The sequence below is a fragment of the Simochromis diagramma genome, unplaced genomic scaffold, assembly GCF_900408965.1.
Source record: "Simochromis diagramma unplaced genomic scaffold, fSimDia1.1 OVJJ01000085.1, whole genome shotgun sequence".
NCBI lineage: Eukaryota > Metazoa > Chordata > Actinopteri > Cichliformes > Cichlidae > Simochromis > Simochromis diagramma.
The window spans coordinates 557,083-581,615 of NW_024387315.1; the positions used below are offsets into that span (position 1 = coordinate 557,083).

At 40.3% G+C, this 24,533-nt stretch overlaps 2 protein-coding genes across 13 annotated transcripts in view; one reads left to right on the plus strand and one right to left on the minus strand.

Moving 5' to 3' along the window:
• Positions 1-24,533, plus strand: part of celf1 (cugbp, Elav-like family member 1) — a 74,671-nt gene that overhangs the window by 34,866 nt on the left and 15,272 nt on the right. For 8 of the 12 annotated variants that reach the window (XM_040005101.1, XM_040005108.1, XM_040005109.1 and 5 more), the window contains 7 exons: positions 1,542-1,590; positions 1,714-1,848; positions 20,634-20,713; positions 21,103-21,264; positions 21,354-21,423; positions 21,605-21,727; positions 23,229-23,345. In XM_040005101.1, the coding sequence (XP_039861035.1) occupies positions 1,542-1,590; positions 1,714-1,848; positions 20,634-20,713; positions 21,103-21,264; positions 21,354-21,423; positions 21,605-21,727; positions 23,229-23,345 (736 nt within the window). Of the gene's footprint in view, positions 1-1,541; positions 1,591-1,713; positions 1,849-1,968; positions 2,016-20,633; positions 20,714-21,102; positions 21,265-21,353; positions 21,424-21,604; positions 21,728-23,228; positions 23,346-24,533 lie in introns of those variants that run through there. The other 4 variants (XM_040005103.1, XM_040005104.1, XM_040005102.1 and 1 more) reach the window with 4 other exon arrangements.
• LOC120717213 lies at positions 4,512-12,263 on the minus strand. Its single transcript, XM_040005099.1, has 2 exons — positions 11,637-12,263; positions 4,512-7,064 (listed from the first exon to the last, which is right to left on the minus strand). Exon 2 carries the CDS (start codon positions 6,771-6,773, stop codon positions 5,199-5,201), a length of 1,575 nt encoding a protein of 524 aa, XP_039861033.1. The 5' UTR covers positions 6,774-7,064; positions 11,637-12,263; the 3' UTR covers positions 4,512-5,198.

Genomic DNA, 24,533 nt, shown 5'->3' on the forward strand with positions numbered 1-24,533 from the left:
GGTTTTACTCTGAGCCCCTCTCGAATGACTCCTCTCCCTATCTCTACAGGAGAGCCCAGCCATTCTTTGAAGGAAACTAATTTCTACTGTTGTATTTGCACAATCTCCCTCTTTTGGGCTTTACCCAAAGCTCGTGACAGTAGGAAGGTGAGGGTAGGTTACACAGACTGGCTGGTAAATTGAGAGCTTCCCTTTTACACTCGGCTCCCTCTTTGGCACGACAGACAGTGTCTGTATAAATGCAGACGCTTCCACAAGTCCATCTCTGTCTCTCACTCTCCTCTCACTTGTAAACACAACCCAGAGATAAACTCCTCCACTTCAGGCAGCAACTCATCCCTGACCCGGACTGAGCACTTCACTCTTTTGCTGCTGAGGACCATGGCCTTTGATTTTGAGGTGCGGATTCTTATTCCCGCAAATTCACACTGGGAACCACTCTAGTGCTTGTTGGAGGGCCTCGGGGTACTGGTCGTTTGGTACTGGGCCGCGAGAGTTGAGGCTCAGGTGTGAAATGTATGGTTTTCAGGGTTTTTATCAGTTTTCAGCGTTATTTTGTTATTGTTTTTATCGTTAACTCGGTTTTCCTGGGTCTTTTCACGTGTGTTATGAATAAATCTTCTTTTTTTCGGTACCGGTACTAGTTTTATTTTGTTGTATTTATCCGCGACACCTTAAAGGCTGGTCCATGAAAATATTGTCGGGCATAAACCGGTCCGTGGCGCAAAAAAGGTTGGAGACCGCTGTCTTAGAGGATAAAGAGCTAGTCCAGTATTCCGCGACCAAGACGAAAACCGCATTGTCCCTCCTCTATCCGAGGTTCCACTAATGGACCAGCTGCACCCTGCCATTTACCTTCTGAGGAGTACAAACCCCCCGTGTGATGTTGCAGAAAGACTTTCCACTTAAAATGCAGTATTTCAAAAACAATCTAAGAAAAATGTCAATGCTTGATCAATAGTGAAAGTGTCACTCAGTTTTGTTTTTAAATAATGAAAAAAATGTTTAAAAAAAAAAAGCAGGTCTTTTAACATAAAAATGCAGCATAAACATGCACTTCCTTATTTTAAAACAATCCTTGTCTATTTATTTTATTTTCTGTTCTTCTGTAAGAAGTAGTGTAGTGACAGTGCCCCCTACTGTAGAGAAAACTTGGTACAGATCGCAGCAGCCAGCTGATGCAAAAGGAGCTGATCTGTAGGCAAACATGTAATTCAGGACTTGTTGGGACAATACAATAGGACGTTGCCATGTCATATCTTAGTAAACTGCACTGAAGATGTTTCATGTGTCTTAAAGGAAAATATGCCATTTGTCGATATTATCTATGTATGTATATGTATCTATGTAAAAGAGAAAGGTTTTTCTGTTTGTGGAGCTTTTCAGGTATCTGTAGTCAAATGGGATCCAAACATCTCTAACAAGCACACAATAGTAATTTTACATAACTTGGCACGTGAAACCAACATATTCGTTTCTGTATCTCTACATGTTGTGTATTTTATGAAATAATATATATATATATTTACTGTCTTGCTCAGATGCACCATCCAATCCAGATGAAGCCCGCTGATAGTGAGAAAAACAATGGTAAGGATTTTGTAGCATAAGTACCTGCTAATAAACATACTTGTATGCATGTTGAATGTTGCAGGGCACCATAATTCTTGATATAATGTACAGAAGTTTAATGTTGTCTTATGTTTAATACAGCAGTGGAGGACAGAAAACTGTTTATTGGAATGATCTCCAAGAAGTGTAACGAGAATGATATCCGACTGATGTTTTCGCCATATGGACAGATAGAGGAGTGCCGGATACTCAGAGGCCCTGATGGACTTAGCCGTGGTAAGACTTATTTGTGATAAGGTTTAGCTTTCCAGCGTTTGCTATTCTGTTGCCAGGCTTATACACAATTACAGGTTGAAGTGTGATATTGTGTCTTGTCTGTCTGCAGCTTTGTTATATGGCTGAAAATGACTAAGTCCAGTAGTCATCTTTTGTAATAGTTTATGGTAAGTAAACTAAAGAATTGTAAATTAAAACTCAGCGATTCCCTATGAGCAAGCACTTGCAGTATGGAGCAGAATAAAAACTCCCTTTTAACGTGTAAAAACCTCTGGCCTGACCAGGCTCAGGGAGGGAAAGCTGTTTTCTTAGGCCAGATTAGAGAAGGAAAGACAGAAGAGTGTCCTGATAACAAAAATTAAACAGGACATAGCACAGATTATGAACCAGGAGCATAACCAAGAAAACTGTTCAAGATCTAATGCTCTACTGAATGCTTTATTAAAAAGGAAAGTGCATGCAGAACTAGGGGTAGGCGATGTATTAGATATACTTTATGTATTGCGAGTTTTGGTTTGGTTAAAATGGTTCTTTTGCAACCATAAACTATAAATTCCCATGGCAATATTAAGCTATGTGCATGTAATTCACTGTTTTGTTTTGTGATTTAACAAGGAGGATGCCAAACAAAATGCAGTAATTTGCCGTAAAACATGCCATAAAACTATTGCCACAAAGGGTAGCATTGCCATAAATTTATTCCACCAGCTGAAAAGTCATCCACTGGGGGTGGCTGTAGTTCAGGAGGTAGGTAGGTCACCTACTGATCGGAAGGTTAGTGGTTCGATTCCTGGCTCGTCCAGTCTGCGTGTCAAGTATCCTTGGGCAAGATACTAACCCCAAGTTGCTCTCCGATGCATCCATCGGAGTGTGAATGTAGTTCGTAAGCACTCTGTTTAGAAGTGCTTGTGCCAATGGGTGTGATTGGGTGAATGTGGCATGTTGTATAGAGCGCTTCTAGTACTCTGGGAGAGTTGAAACGCGCTATATAAGAATCAGTCTAGTCCATTTATCCTTCAACTGCAAAATGAAGAATGTTTTAAACTTTGCATGTCAACATCTCCCTACACACCAAAGAAAATATTGAATAAACCAGCTGTGATACCTGTGACTGCTCTTGGTCAGTCGCTTTTAGTCACTATCTAGACTTTTGTTTCTGTAATATGAGGTCATTGCATTTTTAATTTTACTGTTTTTATATGTTATAAGCACAAAAAAGAGCCTTTCTAATTTCACTCGTTTTATTTTGTCTTGCGAATTCTTGCTTGATGTTCTTTCTTGTTGTTATGATCTTCAGTTTGTTGAAGCTCTAATGTTGACCACAGAAAGAGAGTTACTGTCACAGTATTGTCATTTGGAAAAAACTTCTATGTACAACTGAGGGTTAAAAAATGATTGAAATAAAACATGTCAATTCATTCAGATTTATTGTATTCAAAGTAGAAAAAAATATTGAATGGTCGATTTGAATGAGTATACCAGTGCAATTTTATTCACTATACGGTTGAAAATAACATGTTTTTGGAAGTTATTTAAACACTTCATGATATATATCTTGAATCGCAATAAAAAATGCAAAAATATTACAATATTAGATTTTCCTGATATCACCCAGGCCTTTGCTGAATTTAAATTGCAAGGTGATTCCACAGAGCAGAATCTCTATTCTGTTTTAGGTATATCTAGCACAAGCACAAATAAGCCTGGACTACATAATGCTTTCTACAGAATAGTCTGGTACTAATAGCTATAGGACCTGATCTTTCAGGACTTTGTGTGGGCCTAAGCAAGACGTATACCGTATTTTTCGGACCATAAGGCGCACTGCCGATGAATGGGTCTGTTTTCATACATAAGGTGCACGGGATTATAAGGTACATTAAGTGAAACAAAACGGACAGATAAGTCAAACTTTATTAAACTCATTCTTCTTGCTTCCTCCACTTCCATAACATTGATTCATTAATGTTGAATTCTCTCGCAGCTGCTCTATTCCCATGTTGTTGCAGTATATTAATGACTAACCTCGTATTGTGGATGAATTCTCAGTTGTTCTCCTGACCGAAGTTTGGTCCGTTTACAGCATCCTGCCATGCGATTACAGTTGTCCCTAACCATTGGGAACCCTCACATTAACTTCTATAGAGTGGAAAAAAAGTTAGCGTTCATCCTCCAGCTTCACTGTGTTTATGTTATGCTAATATAGCTGTGTTGCTAGCAATCATGTAGCACATCATTATATACCAACTAGCCCAACTTCAGTAACCCTACAAATGTCACTGCTGTTTAGTTTCCTGTCTTCATTTATGTTGGACGTGACAGCAGAGTACGTTTTAAGTTTTTTCAGAAATCTGTGTTTGAAACAAAAAAGAGACACTTTTTATTCATAACACCAGATGAACAACATAAAATGAAAATGCTATTTATGGGTTCCTCACAACAATGATAAGAAAAATAGACTGGGCCAATATGGGCATGTTTGTTGATATAGCGATACACATTAATGTGATCTCTGGTCTCCCACTCAGACACAGGTCTCCGAGGGTCCAGCATTCAGAGGCTACCTGAGGACTCATGTGAGAGAAAATCTGCTCACACAGACATGTTGTTGGGGGAAAACTCTGTAAAAAACCCAGGAGAAATAAAGACACAATGAGACAAAGTTACTTTCTTTGCTAAACGTGTACACGGGTGAGCTGCTGAGAACAACTCACACCGTGAACAGAGGCTTGGCACTTTTTATAGGAAAGACAGTGAGAACAGGATAAGAAAATAATAAACAGATAAAATAAACAACTCCATATGTGGCGCTAGTCTCGTCAGCAGAGAGCTGGGAGAAAGCTGTGAGAGATAAAACAATCTAAAACAATATGTCCCAAAACAATATGTCTTCGCTGGGAAAGTCTAAAAGGATAATTCTAAACTAATCTAACCATAGACAAAGGGCAGAGAAAAGGCATCTTTGTACATTTAAAAGAAGGTAAAGAAACATAGAATCATTTTCCACTAACATTCCCTCCTGTTTTAACTTATTTTAAATGTATACAACAATTGTCTGTGAAGGTTATTTATTAAGTATCTTTAGCAATTTTTTAATGTTCAAAATGTCAACATAGCAGAAATGTAAATCATGTGGTCTAAAGAATAAAACAAATAAAAAGATAATAAAAGAATCAAGGAAAATACAATAAAAGAAAGTATAAAAGTAATAATGAAGAAAAATAATAAAACTAAAACTACAAAAAATAAAATAAAATAAAAGAATAAGAAAACCTTATGTTGTACCTGTATTAACTACTAATGTGTTAATCAGTGCATGATCACTTGACAAGTCATTTTTAATCACCACGTCATTTATTAGCAGCTATTACAAGTTCCTCTAACAGAATTGCAACGGGATGCTGTTCTTCTTGAGGCACGGCAACATAAGCAGTCATTGTAGTTGTTATCATCTTTGAAATCATTACTCTTAGACATGGCAACACACACAACACTAATATGAGCAGTGCTATCATGATGAGACCTAGAAGGACAAACGGTTTTGCTACAGCAGCCAGCCATGGACCGCCGAACAGCCAGTCCAGCCAGCCTTGTGCTGTAGCTGCTCCAGGTGTGTGGTCAGTGACATATTGTTGCAGAACGGTCAAATTCTGCAAAGCTTCATAAATGTCTCCTCCAGCTTCATATCCATCAGGGATAAAAGTGCAACATGTCTCCCCGATCAGCTTACAAACTCCTCCTTGTGATGCTGTTAGCAGGTCCAGTGTCAGTCTGTTCTGCAGCACCATCGTTCTGATGGCCTTCTGTTCTCCTGCTAAGGCCGTTCCCAGGGTCTTAGTTAAGTTGATGTGTCGTAGCAGAGCATATCGGTTGATTTCCACGTGATCCCGCACCTCGGCAACTCCAATGCCGGGGACCAAGCTCTGTAAGAATTTCACTCCTCCTCCCCAGATGCGAAACTCTCCCGGCACTCCAGTGTCCACTGTAATGCCGAAAGAATTGGGTGAGGCGATGTCCACTTCACGTCTCTGTCGGCTGCTTGGGTGATGTGCAACACTTTGCATGAAGAAGACGTGATCTGATAATTGCACCAGGGCGCACAGACCCCCCCAACCTTCAGGGAGTGACAGATAAGCCTTATTGCCACATAGGAAGTACCAGTCAGCCAAAACTCTGGTTCCTCTACTGCTGGGTGCCGTCCGTGCACATCCTGTCTGGTACTGAGTCTTTGTTTGTAGTGGCATTCGGTAGCTGTAGTTGGAGCGACAGTTGAGGCTCATCAGCGTCGTGTTACTGGCACAGGTGTCGTTGATTGAACAGGCCATACACTTCCTCTCGTTCCTCGGTGGGCAGAAAGTGTATATGTACTTACATAGGTGTGTGGGCAGCTCCCCCACTGCCCGCGATCCATTGTTCATCACACATACTGGCAGTTGCGCTGCGTTCAGCTTGTTCAGTAGAATTACATCAGGCAGTGGGTCTGAGACTTGGGGCCAGGTCAGTAGGTAGGTCTGTCCGGAACAGTGCACATTCGTCAGTGACGATGACCTCCAGGTTGCTTTTGCTGGGATGCTGTAGTTGGCCTTGGACCAAAGAGTACCGTAGCCTGGATGTGTTGCCAGGCCCAACAGGCACCAACTGCGATCTTCAGGTATGCTGTACGGCCACAGGCCAGACGTCTGCGAGGATAGGGGCATATGGGTACATGCATAGCAGTCAGTTTTATTATTCAGGTTAGCTGTAGTGTTCATAAGCTGCCACCAGAAGTTAGTGGCGTAGCCATGGGGAAACTTTGTGTACTTTCCTTTGTCATACAGTGTCTGCCTTCTCTTCAGATAGCGTGACTTGTTGTCCCTCACGGAAGCAAAGATGAGGAGACCGGCCAGGGTGAGGGCCGCTGCAGGTATTAGGAGCCACCACCTCATGACAACAGGACACACCCTCCTGTCGTGAGTAGACCCCCCGGCCAGAAAGGCTGTTCCCTCCACCGGGCGAGATCACAACAATTGGGCGAGCCTGTGTCGGCTGAGTTTAGATGGCTTCACTTACTCGCCTGCAGTGACTCTGATCGATCCAGGATGGTCGTTCCGCAATTTTGCAAGCGGTGGGCGTGGTGAGGAGAACCTGATGTGGTCCCTCCCACCTGGGTGCGCTCCAGTTTTTCCTTTGGAGCACCTTGATCAGAACCCAGTCACCGGGCTGTAATCTGCAAGACACTTCATAGACATCATTACATTCTTCGTTATTTACAATCATCTCTTTATTTTCCTACAACTTAGACATACATTTTGCTACTGAAATTGTATCTGCCTTTTTCACAGGGTAGATTTCTGGCCACTTTGAGAATACATCTATAACCACTAGGGCATATTTTTACCCTTGGCATTCATTTAGCTCAATAAGGTCCATGTGGATTGTTTTGACACGTCATGCACGTTCTGACAAATTGTTTTGCTGATGTTTCAAAATTTACAGTGTAGAAATGAGAGTTGACAATACTGGTCAGTCCCCCCGTTGACAAATGCGGCCGTTTTGAGGAGGGATTTTGGCAACACTGGCTTGCCATAACGCATCATTAAGTTGTTTGTCAGAACTGCACCATGTTTTAGCCATTTTGCCTGCTCGGCTGTGCTTGCTGCTTTTTGTTCATTTTTCAACACATCCAGTGGAATCTGATGCGTGTTTACTGCCATCAATGTGATGTTTGTCGTTTGTGTCGCCTGTTTTGCTGCTCTGTCAGCAAAGTTATTGCCTGTAGTAATGAAAGTGCCATCAGTTTTGTGTGCTGCACATTTACACAATGCGAGTTGTTGTGGTAAATGTATTACAGTCAGTAGGCGTTGTAGCAGGCTGGCATGCTGAACCGGTTTTCCGGTTGGTCTAATCATTCCTCTGTTTTGCCAAATTTTTTGCAAAATGATGCACAGCAGAGAAAACATACTGGCTGTCTGTATGTATATTTATTAGTTTGTCTTTGTGTATTTCACTTTCGCGTATCACAGCTATCAGCTCAGCGCTCTGTGCAGGACATGAAGAAGAAAGTGGTTTTGCTTCTATTATTTTACTATCTGTGGTTACTGCGTAACCTACACAATTTCGGCCTGTGCTGTAAGGTCAAATGCTGTTCTCCTAGCTTTCACACTTGCTGATCATAAGGTGGATCTGGGCCTGGAGTTTGCTTAAATCTCAGAGTGTTGTGATACTCGGTCGGTTTCTGGAAAGTGGATGTGGCGGGTGTGTGTTGACGGGCCACATCGTGTAGTGCTTTTAGCTCTGGCAAAGCGAGAGTCCAGTAATAATGTGGAACACCGTAGCCTTGAGAGAGACACACGCGGCTACTGTTTTCTGTGTTAGTGCTATCTGGCTCTGGTGGGGTGTCATTTAGCATGCACTCAGCAGTCATGCCATTCTTTTCTGGTATTACACCTATCTTAAGTTTTGTCAGAGCGTCTCTACCTAGCAAATTTACTGGACACGATGAGTCATATATGCATTTAATAAAGCACTTGCGGCCACTTTCTGTATGTACTAGTTCTAAAGGGGCAGTTAATTGTTGTACAGTTGTGTGGCCTGAAGCTGACTTTACAACTAATTTGTCCTTTGAAAACTGTAAGTTCTTAAGTGGCTGCCTCAAAACTGTTTTGCATTATTTCTCTGTGGCCTACTCCTACAATCTCGTGTGAAGTGACCTTCCTCTCCACGGTTCTAGCAGGCGTTGTCTCTATGTTGTCTGCTGTTTCTGCGTGGCTGTCTGCAGCCTTGGTGTTTGTGACTTTGCTCGCCTCTCTGTCCCTGATAGCCACCTGCGGATTAGTGTTTTAGTCTAATGTCAACACGTCAGCCTTATTTTTAAGTTACAGAATGCTTCTTCTTTTTTTTTTTTCTTTTTTTTTTCCTTGGTTTGGGAGAATAGATGCAAGACTACATTTTCACTTAAGGCAGTTTTAAATAATTTCTAGTTTTTCAAACAAGTCATGGATCTCACACATTTCAAACTTTCAAGTTAGGGTTGTTTCCCATTTATACATATATATATTTAACTTTGCATTGCTCACAGCTCATAGCTCACAGCTCTAAACCTAGGCATTTTCCAATCATATGCCTAATCACTATGTGTCACTGTGATTCTCAAGTATTGTCACAAGTTCGTTTAAATTTGTTTCCAAAACCAACAAAATAATCAAACAAAAACAAAAACATACACGTGTCAGGACACAAAAGAAAAAAGAAAAAATGCTGCCATCCGAACAAGGCAGAAGTCTGCATATGTTGGCTTTTAATAGCATGCAGCTTGTAACATGGTAGACTAATGTGCCTGTGTTAATTCAGCTCCATATTATTGTGTCAAGTTGCACTGGGTTGTGAGTGGTTTTGTGTGTGTCACATTTTTGGTGAGCCAATGGCTGGAATGGCGTTGGACTAATTAGAGGCAAGTGTACTTGATTGCACTGATACACTGGTCTACTTATAGCCCACACTACAAACACTGCTGTGTCGTTTTGTCTCTCTGTGTAGGTATGTAATGTGATGAAATCAGATATGTTTGGGATGGATGGGTTTTGCGCTATGAATTTTATATTAAGTGTGTCGTTTTGTCTCTCTGTGCAGTCCAGGGCCTATTATATGCCACAGCCTAAAGGCAGCAGAGTTGCAGAGGCTTGAGTGACCACTATATGCTATATGCTTGCAGGGTGGTGGGTCTCCAAGGACAACTTCTAACCCTGTTAAAGGCAACATGTGGAGTGCAACTTGGCCGTGTGGCATAGCTGGCTCTGGCCTTGGGACTGTGTGTTTTTATACAATTCATAAGTGGGACACTGGACTGTTTTATCTTTTATCTCTTGATATATTTTTCGTCAATAAATTATCTTTTAGAACTTTATTGACTGTCATCTTTTTGCCCACGACTGAGACGGTTGGTCAGACCTAGAGTCTTTCTTTGGGTGTGTTACAGCAGCTTCTGCTCTAAAAGAAACAAAAAAGAAATAAAAATAAAAGAAAATGTGTAACATGCTCATCAGCTTAGCAGTGTCTACATATTTAATTCAGCTTCTCAATCCTGTAGTTTTAGCTGTTGTCTACAGGGTTTTGCTTATTGGTTGTTATTATAGGTGTGCTCTATATCTCAGCAATGTGTCATTCTAGGATGATAGGTTTCAAGCTGGTCAAGTGCCTCTATGCACTTCATTAGTTTAGTTATTCTCTGTATTGTCTTCATCTCACATGTCATTACACTGAGTTTCAGCAAACCTTAAGCTTGATGCAGACTACTGTTTAACAATTATCCACCTCACATCATAACCGATTTAGGTGCCTCTTCATATTAATATTATGTCATTGTTAATATTATCCTCTTTGTCTTATATAACAGCAATAGCATATTATAATATTCTATTAGTGTGTACCACTATACTACTACTGAGCCAATTTGTTAGTTAGGATCATCTTATTCAGCAAACAGATAATTTAGAATTCATCCAATCTGCGGTCACATTTGTTCTCTCTGTTGCATGGCGGACCAGGCAGTTCTATTATAATATATTATTTATATTTTATTTTGTATCCATCAAGGGCTTCAGATGACCTGCAGTATCATCCTTTTCCCAAGGTGGAGACAGTTACCTTTTCACACACTGTCCTTGGCTGAACAGTGACACAGCCTTAATATACTTTATTTATGTTATTAAAATATTTTCGTGTGAATTATTTGCTTTATATTCATTTTATACATTCTGGGCATGGTCATCATGCCAACTGTGTTTCATTGATAATATCACTTTACAGGTTGTTATCCTTGCTATTATTAATTTCAAATACTCTAAAGATAATTTCTACTGTAATTTTCCCATTGTTTAGCTTTATTTCGTACTTTTTATATTTATATCTACTCAGTGGGGTCTGTTTTCAACCCTTTTAAACTACCCCAAACTACTGTGATCTCTAGTTTTCACTTAATAGGGGATTATTATGTTCTTCCTGATATGGGTGGTGCTGCAGATGCGGCTGCAGGAATGAGTGTTGGTTTACTAAAAGGATTGTGGGCACTGCACAGTGTCTCGTCTTCTAGTTTTACTAAACTGGCAGTTGAGTTCTATTCCTCTGAGTGTTTATATTTTGTTTTCTTAAATTTCTCAATTTACAGACTGTTTTGTCCGGCGCCTGGACTTTTCTTACCACTGCTCGTCAGCAGGAGTGAGTTTTAATTTCACAAGATTACCCATCTTATTTATGTATTTACTTATTTTTTGTTTAAGTAATATATTCACGATACAGCTGCTATCACCTTCGCTGGTATTAGAAATGAGAGTGGTTGCTCACACGCCCTTCTACTTTCGGACTATTTCCAAAAGCGGTGTGAACTTTACGAGACGGAACTCGACCGTTCTCTCAAATCACCAGCACGTCAGTGAACAGCAGTAAAAGAAAAACACAGTAGGAGCAGCTCAGTCTCTTATTGGACCGTGAAAATTCAGCTTGCTCCGTTAATTAAGACAATACACACACACATTCACATTCACAGCTTCGACGCGCGCGCGACCGGAACCCTTATGATAAGGGGAGCTCCCAGAGCTACTTACTCCCTAGACCCAGTCTAGACCCAGCTGGGGGAGCTACCCAGAGCTCCAAAGCTACCAGTCGACGAGCTCCCAGAGCTACCAGTCGACGAGCTACGCTACCAGTCGACGAGCTCCCAGAGCTACCAGTCGACGAGCTACTTCCGCTATTTTAAATTCCCTGAATTTAAAATGCGCTTTTACGCAAGATTGTGTCAGTGTGTCTGTATCTACCTGGTCAGTGTCGCCGGGTCTGGTCCACCTCGATCGGGCCCCACCACCGTGGGTCACTTTCTAAGACGTTGGCCAAGACCCGAATTTAACGCTCTTGGTCTTTTATCACACACCTGGTGTGTGAGCTGTCGACAGGCGAACAACGTGGACTGGTCACGGAGATGGGACACGATGGAGGCGCTCCGGCTCCGAAGGACCAAGAAATGTTGGGGAGAAAACTCTGTAAAAAACCCAGGAGAAATAAAGACACAATGAGACAAAGTTACTTTCTTTGCTAAACGTGTACACGGGTGAGCTGCTGAGAACAACTCACACCGTGAACAGAGGCTTGGCACTTTTTATAGGAAAGACAGTGAGAACAGGATAAGAAAATAATAAACAGATAAAATAAACAACTCCATATGTGGCGCTAGTCTCGTCAGCAGAGAGCTGTGAGAAAGCTGTGAGAGATAAAACAATCTAAAACAATATGTCCCAAAACAATATGTCTTCGCTGGGAAAGTCTAAAAGGATAATTCTAAACTAATCTAACCATAGACAAAGGGCAGAGAAAAGGCATCTTTGTACATTTAAAAGAAGGTAAAGAAACATAGAATCATTTTCCACTAACACATGTAGAAACAAACACTGTCAATAAGGCCTCTGCAATGTTCTGAAGACAGTTAAACCTGTCAGGTAGTGATGTCCAGCAGGTGAACATGCAGCTCCATGAACACGCACAGCTGTGGATTCCAGCTGCGTTCGTAGTTCTGCAAACTTTGACCCCACAGAGTCGAGCTTTTCAGTTCAGTCAGCTGCATTTCGATGTCCTTTGTGTCCAGCCAGTTAATGCGAGACAAATCCAGCTGCTCATTAAAGCTTTCTGGTTTGATCAGAAAAGAAAACATTGGTCCATAGACCTGAAAGTCCCGAAAACACATTGTGAATTCTGTCTTGACTCTTCGGCTGTATCCGTGTATTTCCGCGGTGCTGATGCTGAGCGGACAGCTGCTGAAGCTTTGTGTCGGAATGTGGAAATTTCAACATCGCTTAAAACTGCCAGCTACTCTCACAGGTAGGCGAAGTTATTTTTAGCCAATTACAAGGTGAATCTGGTAGTTGGGGTTAATGCCATCATTAAGAAGCGGCACAACTAATGTGTCTATGCGAGCTGATTTGTGATGTGCAGCACTGTCCTGGCCATTTTTTTTTTTTTTTTTTTTTTTTTTTAATGCACCTTCTCAGATTAATTCACGGCGTGTTGTGCCCAAGGCTGGACTGGGACAAAAAAACAGCCCGAGCATTTTGACTAGAGACCAGCCCCCCAGGTATTATTGGAAAAGTCATAAAGCCTTTGAATGAAAACAGATGCTGTTGTGACAGTGATGTACAGTCTTGTTGGTATATATGTATGATTTCTATACATTTTACATCAGATGAAAACTTTGGTTGTACAATTCAGATAATTATTTATTAAAAGTGAGACATTTTAAATGAGAATAAGAAAGTATTTCTTTGTGCCCCCCTTTCCCTGTTAATGCCCTACCTGGCCCCCTGGCAAAACTTTGCTAGACCCGCCCCTGCACAGTTACCAGCTGTCAGCTACTTAGAAAAGGATCCTGGTGTTATTAGTCTCTCAGAAACAGCTCATAACTTCAACTCATTCATGTCACCTAAAAGGTAAACCTGTTTCTCCATCACCTGTTCAGCTCTGATGGTTCAGTAAGGACATCTCCTGGTTTCATCTTCATGTTTCCCTCTCACCACATATCCAAACCGACATCATGACCAGCAGCTTTACAGCTGTGGCTCCAGCAAACATCAGCTGATACTAGACAGTAATATTAAATAAATTCTAACATCAGCTGATCAAGCTTAAACGTGCTGCTGTTGTTTAGCGCGACATCCGCTGGTTTCCTCTTTCTGGCACAAAGTGGGCGATCAACAAACGAGAGAGAAAAGCCGATCAGCTGATCATTGATCAGTTTCATGATTGAAGTAGCAACAGGAGAGAGAGGGGAGAGAATGAGAGAAGAAGAGGCAGCTGTGCAGCAAAGACACAGAATAAATCCAGCTTTGTGTATTTTTCCATCCTAGCTGAAGTCCGGGACAAACTGTGTTCCTTTTCAGCTCAGTACGAAATGTGTAATATTTTCTCTGAATACGGGACGATTCTGTTTTTTTATGGGACTTTTGGCAACTCTACTAACTAACCTTATGAATAAGATAAAGTTCACTATCAGTAACATCATAGCACCACCCTGCTATATAGAAACTCATGCTAGCTAGAACGCAGTACGAGTTATTGTAACTGACTGTAAAAAGTCAGCACAATGAAAATAAACTCCACCTAAACTTGGCTTATATCTGACCCAGATAGACTGCAGGTCATAACTTCTTACCTGAAGTTCAGTTCACCTGACACTCAGACCGGCGGCCGCCTCGGGTCTCTCCTCCTCCTGCCTCCCCTTTCCCTCATTCACCTGCTGGCCTCTGTGGAAGCTCCGCTATAGTCACCACCAAACAACTGAGTTATGTTTACACATCGGCCAGCATCTGGCTAATCCACCACCTTTCATTGTTTATACCGTTACAAATACAACAACAAAACCATCGGCCCGTAAAAAACGAAAAATCACAATCTGGCCACCGGGCAAGTGCCCGATGGCCAGTCCAGCTATGGTTGTGCCATCAGTTAACCCTGATGGCACGCGTGCCCAGGGTTGTCAACCCCTGATTTACACCGTTTTTAACTCTCAGTGATCCCCTACTATTGTTTGACTTTGGGATCTAAAGCGAAAGGAGTTTTGGACCCAGATTACTCCGTGAGGCTCTTGACTACGGTAGCCGCAATCCTACGACAATCTAAGTGGTGTGGCTTCGTAGCTTACCAAAGTCATATTAAAAAATTTTGGGCGGTTTCTGGTGTCATGACGTAGTGAGTGGACCTATTCGGTGGCTGCTCCCCACAATCTTGATAGAAAAACACCGAAACTCGTTAACAGACAATTCAACTGGGCAAGACAAAGCTGGTGGCGGGATAAGGCAAAGGGAACTCAAAATGCCAAAGGGACAGGATAAAGCCACTTCCTAATGCTAGCATCATGACAGGACAAGCTAGCATGAGCCCCGTTAGCATAGCTAGCAATTCAGCTGGTGAGCTACTAAAGGGTATCGAATCATTGAAATCAGAAATCAAACAAGATAATGAAGGTCTGAGAAGACATAGAAGACATGACACTGGAGCTAACCGAAGCGCTCTTCCAAAGCCTAAAAGCACAGAAATTGATCCGAAACAAGCTGGCAGATCTAGAATCAAAATCATCATTTAAAAGGGGTTACAGTTTCTAAAGTTGAACAATGAATAGGTCTCTTTGGTGATGATATAATAATATACTTACAGGATCCTGACACGACCTTTCCTCAATTGATTAAAGTATTTAAACATTTTGGTAAAAAATGAGGGTATAAACTAAACATCTTAAAGACTCACGTACTTTGTATGAACTATTCCCCCAGAGATTCAATTCAAAAGAAATATAAACTAAAATGGGACTCAAATAAGATCAAATATTTAGGTGTCTATCTAATCTGTGAATTAGGCACATTATATGAGGCAAATTATGGCAAGATTAGCAACGCGATTCAAAAAGATTTGACTAAATGGGCACCACTTGTCATGGATCTCCAGTCTATATACCAGATGTACAATTTGGCAAAAGTGATAAACTAGTGAGCAGATTTATTTGGAAAGCGACAAAGCCAAGAGTAAAATTTAAAACCCTCCTCCTCTTTCCTTTCCTAGTTGGACTCGCCCTCATGAATTTCAAGGAATACTTATATGCAGCCCAGCTGAGATATATTGTATACTGGTGCTCACCGGACTACACCTCAAAATGGAAACATATTGAGATAAATTATTGTTCATCATGTCAACCACAAGCAAGATTGGGAGAAGAAACTATACAGTCTACACATGCAAATCCTATTACTGAATTCACTATTAAACTCTGGTGGGTTATAGTGACGAAGTGTAGAATTGAAGAAGACTGCAAACTGTTGGTTTGGCCTGCATATTCTCAAAAATTCCTAAGTGGCTAATGGGATAGTACATTTTTAGGATGGATTAATAAAGGAATTACGGCAATGTGCACATTAATAGATGGGAAAATATTCAAATATTTCGACAAACTACACAGACAGTTTGGACTGGATAAATCAGACTTGTTTCCAATTAAGACACTTTTATAATACAGGAATCAGGAGGAAGGCCCTGAGGGAAGGTAGCCAGATAACAGAAATAATATCAGGTGCGTATAAAAATCTTCCATCAAAAATTGTATCAAAATTATATAATGGTCTGCGAAATTTGAATAGGAATGAAACATTATATGTTAAACAAAAGTGGGGATCTGAATTACATCTTAAATTGTCAGAGGATGATTGGGGATTCACATGTCTCTCACAGCATAATTCCACTAGCTCTAGACAATGGAGAGAATATGGTTGGAAAAATGTAATTAGGTTTTTTATTACTCCTTATATCAAAAGCAAGCAGCTGAAAACACCCTAGCAATGCTGGAGACTATGTGGGGACTGGAACGCCACCATTCTCATGTGTTTTGGAAGTGCAAAAATGTCAAATCTTAGTGTATTGCGGTAACAATGAAGAAAGTATTTGGGTATGATGTGCCGTGCGAGGCCGAGTACTGTATTTTGGACTATTGGAAAATGTAAGAAAGGAGGACTGTTACTTGTTTAAAATTATGTTGGTGACAAGGAAAAAGGTAATAACAAGAAATTGTCTGAAAAGTGAGCCCTTAAAATTGAAAGAATAGGCCAATGTAATAGAGGAAATGTATATAATGGAGAAAATGACCTACTCTTTGAAATTGAAAACTGACAAATTCCAAAAACATCGGACAAAATGGATAGCCTACAAGGACCACTCAACCGAATAAGGCACGGACTCTTCTTCGCTGGAATGGTTTCTCGAATTCAAACTGCTTCTGTTTTTGACCATTTGAGGTGCAGGCGGATGGCTGGGAGAGACTGGGGCTTTGTGCTTTTTGCCTCTGCGGTCAAATTTTCTTTGATTGTAGGTGGAACTGGACCTGTCTGGGAGAGTACTAGGCAACAGGTTCCATCTGGCTGTCTTTCTGTGGATGTGTGGGGTGGGGTGGATGGTGGGGATTGGGTCGATTGGACGTTACTTTGGGCATCCCTGGCTGGCAGGAGTTCCTCCCTGAGAATTGAGTGTTTTGACTGAAATTGGTTACAGGTTCTTGTAATGGGCTTGGGAGTTTGGGGGAGTCCTACTGACTTTTGGGAATTCTTGGGGGTGTCATTTTGTTTGTTGGGAGAGTATTTGGACAGATGCTGGGTTACCCCAGATCTGGCAGCAACAGTTATGTTTACATATGCGTTGTTTTGCATCTCTGAGAATGAGATAAGGGAATTCTGTGAGATATCTGAATATAATGTGTAATCTAGCAGCATAACGCTTAATCTGCTTTTTTTTTTTTTAAAAAAAACTTTGGCCCAGAGATTCTGTTCATTATGTTCCTTTTGTGTTCCTTCCCTTTTTTCTTTTATTTTTGTTTGTATGTTCTATAAACTTGGAAAAAGTAAAAAAAAAAAAAAAGTATTAAAAAATATATATTTTTGACAGATTTTTGAGCACCGTGTACCACATAAAATTGTTTCGAGGTCTGTAAAAGCACAACCAGAATTCATACATAAGGTGCACCGGATTATAAGACGCACTGTCAATTTTTGAGAAAATTAAAGGATTTTAAGTGCGCCTTATAGTGCGGAAAATACTGTACATTAGAGGCCAAGTAAAGCTAATTGGTTTCTCAAGTCCCGATTTGTAGCCTTGAGATGAGCGTTTCCACCGCTGCAAAAAAAACAAGGAAGGGCAACTCTGACTATGAAACCATGTGCTCATTGGCTAATGACTGACAATGCATTAGGCCAAACTGTTCAGTTCTACAGATAATCTGCCATTTTGAAACATGGTCTAAGCAAAATTTACACAATAGACTCAGTTTATTTTATTCAGTATCACCCAAAACAAATGACTAAGCCCATTTATTCACGACCAAAGTGTTTACCAAGGTCAAGATAGAAAACCTTTTTCCCATAGACTTCTGTAGGACCGGAAGTCTTTTTGTAGTCACAATCTGGTGACCCTCAGATATAATTTGGCACTTCCAAATTGGCTTAATTTATTTGACCCCAAAGCTAGGCCCAACTTTTTTTTTTACTGACTTATTGCTGTCACCTTATAACAGTTGGCCTGGGCTCCAGCCTCAAACAAGCTGTGAAGTTTGACACAGGACCTGATGGCCCTTTGACTGGAGATTAAGGCTGCCACAAACAATTATTTTGATAGTCGACTAGTCACCGATTATTTTTGCGATTAGTCGACTAATCAGATCATCATCCATTGGACGTAAAACGTACAGCTTATTGCACCAGCAGCATCTGCTCTTATATAACTATCATTAGCTTACAGCTTTAAGTGTGTAAGGTATGTGCTAACTAACAATAAAGACAAGATGATAGTTTATTAAAGTTTAATGAAATCTGCAGATTGTTTCGGTGAAGTTTAATAAACTCCTTGCTATCTAAAATATAACAGGACACCGGAGTAAATTCTCGAGCATCTCACACTTCTGATGATCAGCTGTGTGCTTGACGTTTATTCAGCTGTGTAAAAACTTTAATCTCAGCCAAACCGATTTACTCAGGAACAAATAAAATACTAAAAAATAAGCCAAACAATAACATTTTAAGTTATCTAAGTGACTTGTATATCATGTTTAACCTGAGTAGCGAAAGACTGCGGTGGGTTTGAAAACGATTTGCCGGGAGTCCGGTGTTCTCACGGCTCTAGTGACCTAGCCCCCGGCTAGCTATCGAGCTAGTGGGTAACAGACGTCTCCGAAAACGTCGGAGCGCTTTTGAAAATATGTGGTGTCTTGATAAACTGAGCAGATATTTGAGGTTTACACAGCTACATTCTCGCCTGAAAATATGTTAAACGTTTATTTTGTGACCCAGAAAGAATAATAAGAGTAACATTAAAACTAACTAGCTGCCGCCATTGTTGGAAACTGAGCTGGGCTGCGCTATGAATTCTGGGACACAGCTGCTTCTTCTTCTTCTTCTTCGGGGTTTAACGGCAGCTGGCATCCTTGTACATGCAGTGCTGCCATCTTCTGTTTCAGTCCGTTATTACACTCTTAAATCCTGCTACTTATTCCTGCGTCTTTTGGGATCTTACAAAGCTTCAAACGACGCGTCGACTATTAAATCAGTCGTCGACGATTTTGATAGTCGATGTAATCGTGACTAGTCGACAAATCGTGGCAGCCCTACTGGAGATCAATCAAAAGGAAGCTTCATCAAATATGGAAAAGGGCTCTTGTGTGCCAGATTACACAAGAACTGGGTCACATGGAGTGTAACTCCATCAGACTCAATCCAAATCCAAAACTTTCAGTTCAATTGTCAATATGGTATGTAAGAGGTCAGGAGAGGTAAAGTCATCCAGGTCTAAGACAATTTAGACTCACTTGAGGAATAAAAGTGGTCATAGTCTTACTAACTTTAACATGTTAAAATGTTTTAATAAATGTACTGAAACATATGCAAATAAAAAGAATAGGGATGGCACAGTATTGTAAATGCCTAGTATGGGCTGAAACCAAAATGTGGAAGCTCTGTGCAATGGCAAACCAAGCAGTTCTATATGTCCAAAGGTTTATAGACAACTAAACTGGGATGATGTAAAAAGTGACTAAGATTAAAGACTGATCTTATCCACCAGAAGATGCCCTCAACAGCTGAAAGCTCATACTTTTTCTTCGCTCTGCAGGTTTGATTCTAAAGAGACAACATTGATTATCAATTCAGTAAAATGCCCTGCTCTTTAACAGCTTTAAAGAACCATGATAGAAGTGAAGAAAAATGTTGTTTCGAATACCACAAAAATGTTAGAAGGTGAAAATACTATAAATAGGATAATTTGCATCATAGAGATCTGTTCTTAAACCATGTTTAGAGTCAAAAAGTGATATGACTTGGTTAGTTGGTCCCTGCTAATAGACTTACATTACCTAGGTAAGGTAACTAGTGACAGAACTCAGTGGAACACAAGGACACTACAACTAAAAAGCAGCCTAAGGTATCACTTTTGTACTTAAAAAAACAAACAAATAAAAGATACACTGTCCGCTTTCACTGTCTGTTTCAGTGCAGTTCTTTCATTATTTGGTTAGCTGCACTGAAACAGGAAAATCTAACTGTAGCCTTAATGTTAGAATATCTAGATAAGCCCCTAACCCTAACTCTTGCACCGGTGGTTCACCAGACTGACAACCCTTAATTCTGTTTGATTTTTTTCTTCCCCTGTCAGGTCGGGTGTACAGACTAAGCGGTACAATCGTCTGGAAAAGCAGATGTGTCCACAAGATGATATCATCACTATTTTATCCAATGCCAGGAACTGATGACCTACTGATTGAATTGAAATATAAAGATAAATTACTTTTCCCCTCTTAACCTCCTAGGACCTGGCGTCCACATATGTGGACATCACATTTTGGGTTATTTAGACCAAAATACTAAATTTTGCTCTACAAGGGCCTGATATCCACTTATGAGGACATTATACTGCTACTGTTCTTTCAAAATTTTAAATGAATATCCTCATACGTGGCTCTCATTTTTATTAAAAACAAAAGTGAGGTAAAAAAAAAAAATCTGGTAATTCTTTGTTTTTACATTCATCGGGCCCCAATCAGCCCAAATATCAAAGAGAAATTAAAAATGCTGCTGTGGAAGAGTTCGGGTCTTAGGAGGTTTAATATGAATAATGAATCTTAATCAAAACCAAGTTCTCCCTCTTACACCAATAAACTGGAAAAGTGTATCAAAAATTTTGTTAAAAATAAGTGTGGTCTTACTGAAAGGTTAACAAAATTGATACATTTAGTTTCTTTCTTGCAGGTTGTGCGTTTGTGACATTCACAGCCAGACAAATGGCCCAGTCTGCTATCAAATCCATGCACCAGTCCCAGACCATGGAGGTGAAGTTTAAACTAAAAAAAACAAATTTGCATTTTGTCTGTGATTTTGATTTTAGAAGATCTGCATTCTGTTGTTTCCACTGGATAAATAGTTTCAAGGTTTCCCAGTATATGATTATTCACAGCAAGCGATTAACCATTGTCCTTGATGTAAATATGTAAGAAAAAATTGTGTATGTTTCTGTCCTGTTTGTTTGTATATGTGTCTTTCTGGCTGCTGTTACAACCAAATTTCCCCTTGTGGGACAATTAAAGGATTATTCTATTCTATTCTATTCTAGATTTTTTTTAACTATTTGGTTACGTTACTTGGAATTTGAAAGTTGCAGTTTAATAGTTTTGACCAGTAACCTGTCATGAGCACAATGTTTTCCTGTGTTTGTGTTCAGGGTTGTTCATCGCCAATTGTAGTGAAATTTGCAGACACTCAGAAGGACAAGGAGCAGAAGCGCATGGCTCAACAGCTGCAGCAGCAGATGCAGCAACTTAGTGCTGCTTCCATGTGGGGTAATCTCACTGGACTCAACAGTTTAGGCCCACAGTACTTAGCAGTAAGTGTATATTTATCCAAAATGTAACAACCATTAGAAAACAAATTGACAAATTTAAATGTTATCTTCCATTTTTCTTCTTGCTTTAGCTCTACTTACAGTTGCTGCAGCAGTCTGCCTCCACAGGGAATGCACTCAACAACCTGCACCCTGTTTCAGGTACATATACACACATCCAAAAAATGTAAAGCTATATTACTGGCTACATAATAATCTCATTAATTATTTTGAGTTTGGATTCATCCCTTTGTTTATTGAGAAAGTTAAGTCCAGCCTTATATCTGTATAACTGATGATCTCTGTTGGGGAACTTGAACTTGCCTATTCATGTGTCTGTCAGGTCTTAATGCTATGCAGAACCTCGCTGCTTTAGCAGCAGCAGCAACTGCTACACAGGCCACACCTACGGGTTCTAGCGCCATGACGACATCTACTAGCCCACTAAGTGCGTTAACAAGCTCAGGTAAAAACCAAAACACAGAGTCTGTACTACAAAACTAAGGAAATTTAAGTTTGGTTGATTTCTTTGTTGTGACAATGAATGTTGCAAATGAATCGTATATCACTGGAAAGCCTATTTATGGTGCCACCTTTGTAAGAAAAATGTATTTTTGGGTTGAGCAGCAGAGGTTGAGTATGTAGGTTGTGCCCTGTAAAACTTAGTGGACACAGGTGAAAGAATATTGGCTAACCGGATAAAACAATACTGTGGATCCATCACAGAATGGCTATAAATACATACTTTCACAGAATTTAAAACTTTATATGCTCTTGGACCTGAAATTAAATGTCAGGTAATCTCTAATATAATGTAAAATACTGAACACCAGGATTTAAACTGTATATTAAACCCATTTGCTTTACAGCAAATTCATTTCTGTTCCACTACTGGCCTAACGCAAGAACTGCTCAATTAGGTAAGGAGAAACAATAGTCCATTAGTCCAAATACAACTTCATCCTCAAGAAGTATAGTATTGGTGCATTGTATAGTATAGTATTGCATAGTATTAGAGAACTGGAGCCAACGACCTTCACCTAAACCCAGTAAAATTTGATAAGATCATATCTGTGAAGGTTCTCAGTCATCCAGGTCATCATAGTTTAAGGAGCTTGGAAAGATGCTTTTTTCTTTCCAAGCTCCTTAGATTTGATAAGATTATGTTTGGGCTTTTGAGCAATAAAATTCAAGAAAGGCGTGTGCAAACTTAAGTTAAAAAAAAAAAAAAAAAAAAAAACCTGATTAAAAATATTTTATTACAATCGTGATGATTTGGGCCAATGCCTTTTTTTTTCATATGCATGAAAAGCAGCCAACACGTATACTGTATATGAAACACTTTGTCATGTAACAAAAACCAAAAAAGCAAGACTTGAACCCCCCCAAAAAAACCAAACCTTATTATAGCAAGTGCTTTTGTTTAACGCTAGAATTGGCAAAGGGCTTATTTGGACCCCTTTGCATTTTAAAATGTAGCTGTCAAAGTAAAACTCCACCTAATTTCATGACTTTTCCAAAAATAGAATTGGGTCATGATACACTTTTTGGGTGTAGGGAATAAAAAGAAAAACGCATTGTAACAATTTATTTCCTTCCAGGGTGTAATTTTGACCCAATGGAAATTATTGTAAAATGCCTGGCTGCCTGGAAACATGTATTGTTTACACACATGATGATATTAAATCTACCATAACATGAACCAGAGCTGGCTAGATGTGATTCATAGGTAAATATATAGCAGACTGTAGTAATGAAATCATTTAAATTACTTGTAAGACTAATAAAAATTAAACTAATAAAACCCTTAAAACATAAATCCTGGCTTTGTCAAATCTTCCTTGTGATTAGACTTGTGAAATTAATTTTAATTTTGATGTTTTCCATTCTTATAGTACTTTTAATGATGCAAGGTAAATTGTTCATTTCCCCTATTATTATATCATTAAAAGCAAATGTTTCCCAAGCAGGCTCCTCCCCCACCTCCAGTGGCAACTCCTCGGCGAACCCCATGGCTTCTTTAGGGGCCCTGCAGTCTCTGGCTGCTAGTGCTGGAGCTGGCCTCAACATAGGTTCCTTGGCAGGTAAAAACTCTTATCTGCATAGGCTGAAATATAGATTAATTTGAGGCAGTACGTCTGATATAAATCTTCATTTTCTGGATTTGCTTGTCTGTGCTTTTTGTTTTCATACGTTAATTCTGGCTGTAATCTGGCTTGTAACTGTTTTATAATAATCACTGCCTGTTGGATTGGATTGTACTTGAAGGACTAACTGTAAATAAGTTCCAAGTGCGTTGGCTCAGTGGTTCCTTCGGTGGTTCCTGCTAACTTGAGCAACTTAATCCATGCAATCTGTTGCATAAATAATTTTATTAGGGGGGGGGGTTGTTTTGTTGTTGTTTTGTTTTGTTTTTTTACTTTTCAGGCTGACTCATTAATTACAATTGTAAAACCAAAAGGGGGAAAAACTTACTTTTCCCTGGAACACTCTCTCACAGTCTGTGTCTAAAACCTAAAAGAGGATTATGGATTTGATCAACTGGTCTCTGAATGCTATTGACACCCTTTTCTCAACGAGAAGTCTGAGCTCGGGAGAGCCTGAGTGTCCTGGAGGTACTTTCCCTGCCGGATACACGATGGATGGGTGGCAGAACTGGAGGGTCGTGTGCCTGGCGGGACTGTCGATCGAGGATGCTGAAGATATCTACCTATTCGGAACCATGATAACAGGGTTCTTGCTGATCGGAGCTGGCTTGGCCCTGGCTTATCGGAGAATTAAGAAAGCGGAACCGGCTGTTCAAACCCCCCCAAGGCTGCCCGCTGGGATTGAAACGACGGGACGAGGCGTGAGTTCTCAAAATGGGCTCATTGAGTGCAGCACGGTTAAGACCTTGGAGAAGCTTGCGGCTGCCGTGAACACTCAGAATAAGACCTCTGAGCGCAAATTGGATTACATCTTGGAGAAGCTCACTGCGGTCGTGAGTTCTCGGAATCGGCTCTTTGAGCACAAGAATGACAACATCACGGAGCGTAAGGTTGATAACATCATGGAGAAGCTCGTGGCTCTCCAACGGGAGATTGAGAGACCAGTGTCGGACTGTAGAACAGCTTTGAAATTCATATGAGCTGTTTGCACTAAAGTATAAACCACCCTCACTTCATGCGGATACCCCTTTGGCGCCAGCTGCGGTCTCAAGGCTGGAGCTGAACAATAACACCCTGATAACAGACTGTGCTTAGACTGTTTCTTCCCATTCTGCAAGGCCACCT